This window comes from Rhineura floridana, chromosome 7, assembly GCF_030035675.1.
Source record: "Rhineura floridana isolate rRhiFlo1 chromosome 7, rRhiFlo1.hap2, whole genome shotgun sequence".
Classification (NCBI taxonomy): domain Eukaryota; kingdom Metazoa; phylum Chordata; class Lepidosauria; order Squamata; family Rhineuridae; genus Rhineura; species Rhineura floridana.
This window is the reverse complement of record NC_084486.1, coordinates 94,370,911-94,384,049: the sequence shown is the minus strand read 5'-3', so window position 1 is coordinate 94,384,049 and position 13,139 is coordinate 94,370,911. Positions and strand designations below refer to the sequence as shown.

At 43.6% G+C, this 13,139-nt stretch overlaps 1 protein-coding gene across 4 annotated transcripts in view; it reads left to right on the top strand.

The window, feature by feature from the left end:
- Positions 1 to 2,021: 2,021 nt before the first annotated feature.
- The window catches only part of PFKL (phosphofructokinase, liver type), a 62,009-nt gene continuing 50,891 nt past the window's right edge, over positions 2,022 to 13,139 (top strand). Inside the window, exons 1-2 of one of the 4 annotated variants that reach the window (XM_061636561.1) lie at positions 2,022 to 2,138; positions 12,167 to 12,240. In XM_061636561.1, coding sequence (XP_061492545.1) covers positions 12,169 to 12,240 — 72 coding nt within the window. In that variant the 5' untranslated portion in view covers positions 2,022 to 2,138; positions 12,167 to 12,168. Of the gene's footprint in view, positions 2,196 to 2,244; positions 2,550 to 12,166; positions 12,241 to 13,139 lie in introns of those variants that run through there. The other 3 variants (XM_061636562.1, XM_061636559.1, XM_061636563.1) reach the window with 3 other exon arrangements.

Sequence of the window (13,139 nt, the reverse complement as noted above, 5' to 3'; positions counted from 1 at the left end):
AGATTAGTAACTAAATGCTATTATATCTAAGATATCTAACAAAGGGGTCCCAAAGGGCAATAGAGATGTTAAAGTACAAAATGTTGTCAGGAAGTTTTCTATGTATTCTTGAAATATTTAAGAAGCATGTTCCATTTCCTGTTCGGTCAATATATGAGACCATGTGGTGTGGATGTGAGGAGATGTAGGAGTAGCAATAATATCCAATTATCAATTTTTTTTAAAAAAAACCCTAAAATTTCTCTTATTTTCATCCAACCTGATGCAGTCTTGAATTCTGAATGTATTTCTTGTTGCTGCATGGAAGTGGATATAGATGAGCAAACTAAAGCTGAACATCTGTGGCCAGCCAAACAATTATCAATAGAAGGCCCAGTTAAGTTGGCTAGAGTTGAGAAACAAAAGCACCAAAAGGAATCTTATATGAATGGGCAATGGCAGTAACAAAATCAACAATCTTTTTGAGATTCTAGTCGTAGGTGTGGAATTGTATTTTACACTTCGGCTGCATGCCACAATTACACACTATTCTTAGTCACAACTTACAATTTATACAATTTTCTACAACACTACAGTTTTGTTCCATTCTTTCTGCAATTCTCTTGCATTAAATCTTCTTGTATACAATAACTTTGTATGAAAACATGTTTCCACTTTGCAAAATGGCCAGTATAGTCTTCTAAATAATGATTAATTCAAAGAATGCAGTCATTCTGAGCATTTCAGTTTGATGCTGGGAAAATGGTTCTTTTATATTATGTATTCTGCTATTTTTATAAGAAAATTGACCAAAACTATGCATAAAAGAAACAGAAATGTAGAGTGGTAAGCCATCCTGCTTTAGACACATTATAGGGAATAGTTAATGGACTGGAATGGGATTAAAGGATGTCCTAGGTTCACAAGTATCTCACTTGTAAACATTCTCTTCTGCCAACATTCACACACCCCCATACACAAGCAGGACTGCTCAAATGTGCCCAGTATTAATGCTATGAACAGGACAGTGTTGTGTATCCCACAATAAGTAACATCATGTGCATTATTCAATATTGCCTAAGCCAGGTGAAAAACTATGTTACATACCTAGTAATATCTACACTGGTTACCTTTTTCCAACAATTGTGATTTGGTGTCAGTAAAAAGCAATTTCCCCACAGCTTAAAAATCACCCTAGAGTGAAGAGCTTTATATCCCTTGTAACTGAAAGGCTAGAAGTGATACTTTCCTCACCCCAAAGGGAGCAGCATTTTTTAAGATGGGGGGTATTAACAAGCTTTAAACACCTACCCTTCGAAGTATTCAAGGTCAAATGGCAAAAAGCAACGTATTTTAAGAGCTCTTTTTGCAATTATCTCTCTTTATATCTCATAATAACTACAGAACCATGAAACAGTTTCACGCACTCTTTGTGCTTTTAGCATTAATTCAGAGGCCACAGAGTCAATTAACTGTTTGTTACAGTAATCACTGTGTAGAGCCAGCGAGTTGGCCCGAAATACAGTATAGGTCAAGAATAACCACCCATTTACCCCATAAAATGGAACTGGAAAAGTGTTCAGAAAGGGCAACCCAATTTATTGGGTGTGGGGAAAGGTTGGAGCAACATCTCTGCAAGAAAAGCGAATATATTTGGGGTGTTTAATTTTTTCTAAAGGCAGTTAACCAGGAAAAGGGGCCATGACAGAGGATTATAGATCTGTGCGTGGTGTAGAGAATCGCGAACAGAGAAATGAAACTGGTTGGCAGGACAGGCACAACAAAGTCCTCCTTCCGGCAAAGTGTAATTAATGTACATTATTCACAGTCACAAGATGTAGTGAGATAGCGGCCACTAACTGCTTTTACTTGTGATGCTCATAGGGTGAGAAGTTGACCTCCATCCTCAGAAGCGCGGTATGCCATTGACTACTATTTGTTGGAAAGCACTGTGTCCTTCACGCTCTGCTTGAGGGCTCCCCAGAAGCAGTTGATTGGACAGTGTGGGAGACGGGATGCGGAACTAGAGGGGGGGGACCTGTGGTGGTCTGAACCAGCAGGGCTATTTCTATAGCCTCACGGTCTGTCATTGCGAGTGACTTCGCCCGCCTCCCTCTGAACAGCACGCCGTAAAGGCAGTTTTGCAGCAGGCCCTCTAGGTAGGAGATGTAGTCTGCAGAACGGCACAAAGCCCCCACCTTCCGCCGCCTCCTCAGGTAGAGCGCAGAAAATTGAGCCCTGCGGGAACATTGGCCAGGCAGCGATGTGCGCCCTGCAGCGGCTGCGCCAGCCAGATAGTTCCACCCTCCACGTGGGAGGAGCCAGCGGCTGAGGGCAGCTGGGGGTCGGGGCTGAACAGACAGAACTGGACTCTCGGGGTTAGGGTGCTGCTCCCGCTGCAGCTGCCGCCGTTATTACCTCCTGTCATTCTCGCGGGAGTTTTGCACTTTGGTCAGTCGGGACAATGGCGGGCACCAGCCTGGGCTCGGCGGGGCTAGACTTTGAGAAGCTGCGCATGGCGGGCGCCGGCCTGGCTCTAGCTGTGCTCACCAGCGGCGGCGACGCACAAGGTCAGTCGGAGAAGAGGGGGAAGGAGGAGTCCCATTAGCCTCCTCTTTCTCCTCCTTCCCCTGCCCCCTTCTCCTCCCCCCTTTAGGAAGATGGGCGAGTTGCTGTTCTCGAGGCACAGTCGCCCACCCCCGGTCTGTCTGTCCGGTGCTGCCAGGTGGCACGTGCAGCCGAACATGGCTAGGAAAAACAGGAGCTATCTACCTAGGCCTAACCAGTGGAAGCCCCCCGGGAGGGGGGACTTAATAGGGGAGGGGGTCTGTCCAATCGATACCAGAGAAACTGATAGCCAGACCCGAGCCCGCCCTTCACGACCCGTCCCAGAAGAAGGTGCCGGCGAACTCCTCCTATCACCTCTGCTCGATAATGATTAATTTTCCCAATTGCTTACAAGAGGCCTTCTCTGGGTTGGTTTTTTTTGTGTGTGAGTGCATCTGAGCTGTTTTTGTGTCTGACTTTATCATCACGCTGAAAGGCGTGTGGGAAGACTAGAAGAAAAACCCCAGAGCCTGACTCTAGCCTTACACTGCATCTTTAGAATAGGTGAAGCAGCTGCAGAGTACCTTTGAGCATGTGAAGAGTTCTTCTCTAATGAGACATCCCTGTACGTCTGGGATTGGGGAGAAGGTTCCCATTTGCAAGCCTTAGTGCAGGGATGGTAATACCTTGGCACAGTCATTAACCAAAATGGAGCAATAGTCAAGAAATCAAAAGAAGGCTAGGACTGGGGAGGGTAGCTATGAGAAAACTAGAAAAGGTCCTCAAATGCAAAGATCTATGACTGAACACTAAAGTCAGGATCATTCAGACCATGGTATTCCCAATCTCTATGTATGGATGTGAAAGCTGGACAGTGAAAAAAGCGGATAAGAGAAAAATCAGCTAGTTTGAAATGTGCCGTTGGAGGAGAGCTTTGCGCATATCATGGACTGTGAAAAAGACAAATAATTGGGTGTTAGAACAAATTAAACCAGAACTATTGCTAGAAGCGAAACTGATGAAACTGATGTTATCATACTTTGGAGGTATAATGAGAAGACATGATTCACTAGAAAAGACAATAATGCTGGGAAGAACAGAAGGGAGTAGAAAAAGAGGAAGACCAAACAAGAGATGGATTGATTCCATAGAAGCCACAGACCTGAACTTACAAGGTCCGAACAGGGTGGTTAACAACAGATGCTATTGGGGTCACCATAAGTCGTAATAGACTTGAAGACACATAACACACACACACACAGTGCAGGGATGGCATGCCTGTGGACCTCCAGATGCTGCTAGACTCGCATCAGCTCTGACCATCAACCAGCCAGACTGGCTGGGGACGGAGATGAAGTCCAACAACATTGGGAAGGCATCAGGTCCCCCATCCCTGACTTAGTGGATAAGAGTAGTCACCTTGATGAAGCTAAACAAGACTGGTCAGTGCCTTGAGCTCCATGATGGAAAGCAGGTGAAAGAATGAGTGTCTGTAAGCAGGGAAATCTTCATCCTCAGTTCAAGTTTCATCTTTACCATGAACTCCTTAGCTTTCTTTAGGCTGTCTCTGTCTCATCCCTCTTTCCCAACTGCAGTATGGGGATAATGCTGACCTACCTTACAGCTTGTTTGTAAGGCAGGGGTGGCCCAGATCCTTCCCTTCCCTGCCCCCTTGGACTAAGTTTGACTGGCAGGCAGGGTCAGCCACCTGGTATCACAATGTCAGATGGCCCATTTTTGCCTGCAACATTGGAAATCAAACTGGGCGAAGACACAGCCTTCAAATCACAGGTGATCAGCACTTTGTGCACTGTGCAATGTGCTTTGTAAGCGCCAACAATCAGCTGATTGTTGGGGTTGTGAAGCTCAGTCCACAGCTCCTCTTAAGACATGACCATTAGCTGATTATCAGAGCTTGTGAAGTCAGGTGTGCAGCACTTTGTAGGCACCCTCTTTCAGAAAAAAAGCATGTCTCTACCTGCGCCACACTTGACATTATATATTATGTCAGGTGTAGGGCGAGTGGGCATGGCTTAGCTGAAACAACCTAGGTGGCCAAATTAGGAGGCCTGGTGGGCTTAATTAGGCCAGTGGGTCAGAATTTCTCCATCGCTGTCATAAAGACTGCAGTGAAAATTTAGGCAGTGTGGATTCCATTACTACATACCATGTAGTAGCCTTACAGATTAGGCACAGTAGGGCAGGAATCAGCATCAAGGCCACATAGCACAAGTGTTGACCTGTTTAATGGAGCCACTGGGTCCAAAATACATTAACTGGTTTTTATGTGCCTTTGGGTGATTGACAAGTGAGCAGCCCCTCCCAGCTGCCAAATTTTGCCTGCAACATCAATTCTAATAAGGATCTGGCCCATGGAGCCAGAACATTTACCCACCCTGCCCTAGATAATTTCAGTGTGAAGTCAAGGCCCTTTCATTTCCCATTCACTGCGATTGAGCTGTACACGTGCTACTAGGAGCCTGAACCAGACTTACCCTTTCTGCTATGTGATTCCTGCCTGTATCTCTTCAGAAGGCTAGAATGGCAAATTGTTACACTTATGCTTCACTGACAGAAAATATTCTTCCTTCATAAGTGCATTTATCTGGTATAGCACAGTGGGGAGGAGAGCCTGGCTGGGAGTCCAGAGTCTGTGAATTCAAATCCCCGCTCGTGTCTCCTGGGTGTCAAGGGACAGCTAAAGATCACCCCCAGAGTGAGTGGCTCAGGGGTTACATGCCCTGCCACCCATGCATCCGTGGGCAAGCTGCATAGTCTCAAGGAGCCCAGTTACCCCACAGCTGGCAGTTGCGGACAGTGAAGGGGCTGGCTTGTGCAGCTGTGAAGCCTGGGAGTGAAAGGAGAATGTGACAGAAAAATGGAAGTTGCTGGATGTGTGGGTGTGTAGGTGGAGGGGGAAATTCAGGAACAGCTTTTTACCCTTACACAGCTTTCTCTTTGCCCTTGTTTTCTGTGGTCATTTGTGATGAAATAATTTGTCCAATCAGTAGAGTGAAAAATGTTATGACAGAGACCTTGCCTGTAAAGCACTGTACATTATAATAGCACTGTAAAAATAATCAACACACAATATTCCTTGTTAAGTGTCCTTGAAACCATTCCCCTCTTCTACTAGTGAATTACATGCTTCACAATCTTGGAACTATCTGTTTCCTGCATCAGCAATCAGTTGGCAAAGATGTTTTGCCCTTTTGTCCCACTAATTACTCCCTTGTCTTTTGAATGACTTGGTTTCTAATCTTTACTGTTGACATGGTCCAGTACTTGGAAAGTTATCCATCTCTTCAAGTGGAAATACATAAGTGGATCTTTAGTGAAACTAGCCTCACGTAAACCAGTCAAGGATGTGATCTGTATAGTATGGAAGAGGCTATGATTCTGAAGCATGCTTGTAGACCTGTGTGCTCACTCGGGGCTTGTGGCAAATTTTGGGAGGTAAATGTGTAGCAAATCCCTTCCCAGAGCCTTGTGATGTGGAAGCCTTGCTGTTTTGCACTTGCCCTGACAGAATTGTCCATGTTTTTCTCTAAGGGAACAGCTATGTAACATTATCACTTGGATTGTACTTTATGATGCAAACTATTTTTATTTTTGTCCCTTGTTAGGGATGATAGCAATACCACTCCAGGATTTTGGAAGCGGCACCTTCATCATGTCCCATTTTGCTAGCTCTCTCCCTCTCCCTCTCCCTTGCACTGAATGGAGGCATAGCGGAAGTTTGGCAGGGGTTAGACCTGTGTAGCCAGTGCAGCCTGTGAACAAAGTACAGTATGATGACAGCTAAACTGATGGCACCAGATGGCCAGTTGAGACTGCTGCCTCTAATCAGTTAAGTCATTGTATGTACTCTTGCACATCTAATCCCTATATTTTAAAACTGATTTAAAAGGCATGAGATTTAAAAAAATAATAATGTTGCACTGATTTGTTTTCCAAACATGCAACCTGATGCAGGTCCCCATTGACTATGGAAAACCATAGCATCCCACATTGATGGGAAGAACATATCAATAGAATTCCATAAAATTGCTTTTTGTGTGTGTGCAATGTGCTGTATGTATGTATTATTAGTTTAATTTCTGTTCCACCTTTCTGCCAAAGGAGCACAGGGCACTAAAAGTATGTATTTGTGTGGTTTTTGTGTAGGAGTCACCAGATCCACTTTTATCTTGGCCATGTCCACCCTCGGCATCCGGTCCTTGGAGGGTTGGCCAAGAGGTAATGTGGTCCTTGGGTTAAAAAAGGTTCCCATGTCCCTGTTTTTAGAGCTTGGCTTGGCTTCTCTCTGAACTGGTTTTGATACTTTATTTTCATTCAAAAAGAGAAAGTAACTCTTAAGTAGCTGCTTTGAGGTCTCTAGTAAAAGAAAAGTAAGATAGAAAGCTTTAAAGTAAATAGGTTGTTGAATCCTTGCAAATTTTAACAGTATATTGGAGGATATGAGGCAGTCTTCTGATAGTGGAACAAATGGCTGCATACTCTGAATAAATTTATGTCCTGTCATTTTGTTATCACTCTTAATGGTGTTGCAAGAAACCTTATGCAAGGTATGCCTCAATATGGCAAATTAGTTAGATAAATAGGACTTGTTGCACACTTTAAACACCCCAATGCAGAGATGACTCACCTGCAAAGAAGCTGCTTGTGAGCTATTTCGCATAAAGAACACAAGATCAGCAGGCATATGCAGATAGGAGACAGGTAGTAATTTGTATCTGGGTACAGAAGGTACTATTTTGCTGTTGCTATCAGAGGATGGTAGCCCATCTGAGGTTATGACTGCTTCATTATGTATTTCGAGGTGAAGCAATGGTCACTTTCCCCATCTGTATACAATGATCTGGTTGTTTTCCTCATGCAGTTGCAACCTGCATGATGATTGCATGTTCCTCCCTGCATTCCATGTATAACACATGTGGACACACTGCAGGCCATATCCAGCTCCCTGAGGCCTTGAGTTCAACTTGCATCTGTACTCAAACTACACACACACACCTGGCTGCCAAATTTTGCTGTGTGATTGTTTTGGGGAGGGGGGTGCGTGTGAAGGGTCAATCCTGTCCTGTCTTTCCCAAGTAAATGGCATGCCCCCCAGCCTGCCATATAGTCATTTGGCAAGCTTGGGGAGGGCAATTATGATGGACAGGAAGGTGCATGTGGAGGGTTAATCCTTCCCTCATGCATCTGCTCCATAAAAGAGACTGTGTGTGTGAGTGTGTGTGTGTGTGTGAGAGAGAGAGAGATTGGCCCTTTGGAACAAAGAGTTGTCCAAACCTGCCGTTTAACCACTGTTCCATCTGTGCAGTGGCTTCATAGCCCTCTCAGCAGGAAGTCACTGGATCCGGGCCGTCATGTTTGGCACCTTCAATGCCGGACCAAGAGTAACTGGAACTGTGATCCTAAAACAATGTTTGTGGAAGCAAACTCCATTAAAATCCAGTGGAGTTACTTCCCAATAAACCTTTATATTTGGGCTGCTTATCATTTCCAAGTAGCCTTGAGGCTACCTTAAAGGTATATGAATTAGCTGCTTCTTGATAAGGAGTAGTGCAAAAATTTGCACAATCCTGGTAAAATTATATTAAGGCTCTTTGAAATCATTACAATTAATTAGCCTCTGAAGTACTACTCAGTAGAACTCAAACCTTATTCCTTTTCCTCCTTGGTCTGCAATTCACTATGCATTTAGAGAACCTTTCTGATTTCACTGGGATTCATATTCCTTAATCGTGCTCTTAAGTTGTAGTCAGGGGATGTGATGTTGTAGAACCTGATCTGCCATTGCGCTTTGGAGCATCTGTTCTAATGACTGACAAGGCAGGATCAGCGTCCTCTGGTATAGCTGCCACAATTTTAGTGTTATTTGGGACATGAGATTTATTCTAGATTATGTATAGATACCTGCTTGTCAGGCTGGCCTCTCACCTTCTTACTCAGCAGGTTGGCACACTGCTGTTTACTTCTCGAAATGTGGCAGTTCCAGATCCAAGACTGTGAACTCTGGCAAATGATAGGCAGCTGATTCTTGCCGTTATATTGTAGAGCAGTTTTCCCTGTCCTGGTGCCCCCCCAGATGTTTTTGGACTGCAACTTGCATCATCCCCAGTAAATATGGGCAATGGCCAGGAATGGTGGGAGTTGTAATTCAAAATATCCGGAGGGCACTAAGTTGGATAAGCCTTTTTTAGAGGTTTGGTACAGATTTGAGATCAAAATGAGATTGGCTGGGTGGAGTGAGAGGGTAGAAGAAGGGGATGTGTCTGGTTTGAAGAAATTGCAAGGGAAAAGACCAGAGCTCAGTGGCAGCGCACATACAGTCCAGGCAGAAGAACCCAAGCTCAAACCTGTTGTCTCTGTTTAAAAGGGAAGGAGACTCTAGAGAGCTGCTGCCAGTTCAGAGTATGCAATATTGGGCCAGAGCAGCCTTCACCAACCTAGTGCCCTCCAGATATTTTTGGACTACAGCCTCATACTGGCTGGGGCTGATAGGATTTGTTGTCCAAAATATCTGGAGGGCACCAGGTTGGGAAAGGCTCGATAGAAGGATAAATAGACTGACCTGGCAGAAGGCAGCTTCCTATGAGAAATAACTTAAATCAGGTCTGAGCTATTGTGCTGCACTAGTCAAATGTATGCTTTAATGCTGTCTTCCGTTTATCTTCCTCTGTCTAGGAGAAAATAGTCTTGGTAAATAGTATTTTCACAGGAATGCTGACCTACTTGCATTTCTTGCAGGGGTGAGGCCTAGGTAGCCAAATTGCTCACTGTGATTAGTTTATCAGATAGCTGAACCAGTTCCCTGATGACAGTTAAGTTTTTTTGGGTTTTTTGCCTTTTGGCCTCTTAAGAGGAAGATGTGTTGGATGGTCCCATCTTTAGAGCAGGGAATTGGACTCCGTGAATCCAGTGAGTCTACGAGGCATCATAATCTTCCAGGCAGATCAAGGGATGGGGGAAGATTTGCTATGTAGTGAGCAGGATTCATAGGGCAAGCTCTAATGGAGTGTAATGTTCACACGTGCTTTCTTACTTAGCAGAAGGAAGACATTTGAATGAAATCTGGAGGAGAGCCCTAACCTCCCTGGGTGATCAGGACATTACAGTTTCTCCTCTCCCTCTTACACACAACACCTTTTACTCTGTCTGCTTGGCATCTGTTGATGAGGACATATATGAGCACACTCCCTGCAACTCAGCTGGACTGCAGTTGCTGCTTCCTTGTCTTACAGTTGCTGCCAGTGGTTTTGCTATCTCTGCTGATTGTTCCATGGACAGGCCTGTATGGTGTTGTCCTCTGGGAGAAAAGCCCAGATGGAGCATTTTCTAGTTAAGTCCAGAGGCAGGCTCTGTCATGTCTTTTAAGAAAATATAAGGAAATAAGTGAGATGCCTGTCATAGATGATATTATTTTAAATGTTACCCTCTCATGATATCAGGATATTGGGTTATTTGAATATATAATTCAGACCACATAATTCCCTGTGTCAAGAAATCTACTGGAGTGAAATATAAAGTCACTGTATGTATTGTGCAAGCAGATAACTTTCTTACATAGCCATCTCATGAAGATACTGTGGGAATCTCGTAGGGGAGCAAAATGAGAAGACATTGGTGGAGGTGCAGACTCAAATAATTTCAGTGGTAAGCCATCTGTAAGTGCACTTCCCAAGTTTTAGCTGCACGTTTTGTCGTTTTATTTATTTTCTTACACCTCATATCCCATCTTTCTTCCATCATGGAATCCAAATAGTTCCTAGGCAGGCAGCTAGCCAGGGACTGACCAGACCCAGATCTGTTTAACTTCAGCAGGGTGGTGGCCTCATATGCCTTCAGGCGAAACCCTGGGACACATACCATTTGCTCCCACGAATCAAATTCAGGGAAAACTGGTTTTCCAATTTTCAGCAGAAGCTGGATTTTCACAACAACTGATTGGTGGACCTTTATGTCAGCCATGAAGTCACCATCCCCCACTTTCTTGGAGTGGTTTTTAAAGTGTGTGAGAGTGTTTGTGTGTGTGTGTGTGTGTGTGTGTGCGTGGAGGGGGACAAATTGTTAAAGCAAAAACACCACAAGGCACTAGATGAATATTTGAGCAGATAACCGTGCAGGCCCTTGAACAATGAAACAAAAACAGGGTCAACAACATGCGTGAAGTGTGAGGAGAATGATAGCAATGCATATTTCTTGGCAAAAATATTTATGTATTTATTCATTGATTAAATTTATATCCTGCCCTTTCTCCCAGAAGAAGCCCAGGGCGGAACACAAAACACTCTAAAACATCTTAACAGACTTTCCCCTTTTGGGGGAAATACCAATTTAAATTTCCTGGCTTCCAATAAACTTTCTTTTGTCAGATCAAAGAGAGAAAATAATACCTAAGAGGGGGAAACAGTGTTTGAGTGTTCCCATTTCTCTGTACAGAAAGCATGATCAATACAACTAGCTAAATTGTATTGTCTCAGTATCATGTGCCATGTAGAACAGTGCAGAATATGGTTTCTAACAGTCAGGGACGTAATACAGTAAGTTGGGAATTTACAGTTCAAATCCCAGCTCAGCCACTTACTCAGTGGGTGGACTTAGGCAAGCTGCTACTTTCCTATTGTTATAATCCCACCTCACCCCTGCTAGCTTGCAGTACTACATTCTACATTGCAAGGCTGTTAGGATTACTCATGCATTAGGAAAGGCACCATGCAAGTACCAAGATTCAGTGGATGAATTAAGTGAGAGAGTATATGAAATGCTGACAAATGACACTAGTTCTAAAGCCTTTCATCCCTCGCTAGTTTGACTGCCTTGTATTTAGGCCAAATGAAGCCTGAGTCCTCAGTGTGTATTGTTTCTCCTCATTGCATCTCTGTCACAGATTTTGAACACTTTATTTCTAATTGAGAAATCTCTGGAACTGCAATGGCTGGGAAAGTCCTGTCCTGTTTCCTCTTTTAACTTGGCAATGACATATCTGCTGCTTTTGCAAAAATCAGTCTGTTGGTTAATTTTTCATGATTTATTAAAAGTTAATATATTTTATTTAAAAACTTGCTTCCCTCCTCCCTAGTAATTCTTTCAAATGTGGGAGTGAGGCTACAGAATCTTTGGCATTTTCCTTTGGCAGCTAAAATATAATAAAGGTGCACATACACAATTAATATGTCAGAAAAACACTCATGCATTCCCAAGTATGCTGTGTTTTTTTGTGGAACTTTTGTGGGATTTCATTCATATCATTTTCTTTCTCATCCAATTATACTTGTTCCTTGTCTTCATTTTTGGTGTATTAGCCTTGCCATGCTAGGAGTTACCATGTTACTGACAAACAGCATGTCACTAATGCCACCTTGAGTACTCCAACAAAGCAATCCTTTGCATATTTAATCAGATGTAAATCCCACAGTGTTCAGTAGAGTTTACTCCCTGATAAGTTTATCTAGGACTGTGGACTGTAAGCCCTCTGTGCCATGCCCAACAAATACCTAAGTACAGAACATCTTTTCCTGTGTGTGGCTCTATGCAAAACTAGCCATGGTTTTTGCTGAGATAAAAGTGCAGAGCTCTGCACCAGTTTAGCTCAAGTTGAGACCATTGTTTACCTTGTGTTCCATCTCTCCAGGTATGAATGCTGCTGTCCGAGCCGTAACTCGCATGGGAATATATATTGGAGCAAAAGTGTTCCTGATCTATGAGGTTCAAATTTCCCCTCTTCAAAATGCTGTTTTGTTTTGTTTGTTTGTTGGTGTGGGGATGGTTATTGGTATAGCTTTGCCCTTATAAAAGGGTTGGACAGCCGCTGGGAGACTGTGAGGACATGAAAATGAAAGTGGAGCCTGGTTTAGATTATCCTGCTTCCTATCTCCTTCCTCTAAGCACTGGGAGAGTGAGATCACATTTTTATGCCCTGCTCACAAGTGTGCCTGTCCCACCTCTTGACACTACTGGCCACATTTGCGTTGGGTGTGCATGCATAAATTCCACTGTGTGACGGGCCAATTCCCAGAATCGGGGTGGGTGGGAGGAAATCAACTGTATGATTTGGGCTGATGCACATTGACTTTTATGTATGTATAACCTTATTCAAACTTTGGACATATAGGGGGTGTCAGAGGCAGACCAGATCTGTCTGATGGGCATAATAGGAAGGTATGAACTCCCTACCAAGCATGCATAGAGAGAAAATAATACAGTGTATCATCCAAACTGGGCCTGGGCCTTGTTGATGTGGTAAAAGTATCAGTCTCTTTCTCTGAAGGTTGGTCCTCAGAAACTGCCCTGGCAAGGGCTGTGTAATTAAGAAACATAACTGACTCCATTGCTCCCTCTATAATTCAGCAGCTTGGAAAGGTGAATTCTGCAAATTTCCCACAAGCAGTATTGGTATCAGTACATTGTTTTGTGAGCTTTTGGGAGTTTACAAAACATGCTTGGGAATCCAGGGGACAGTTTCTAGAATGGATATACAAAAAGTAAAATTAGATGTGCAAATGAACCAAGTGCATATGACCATCTGGATCCTGGCCACTGGTGTAGCCTTTAAAAAAACAAAACACCCTTCCATTACCCACAGGGATAAAATAAATTGCCTAATT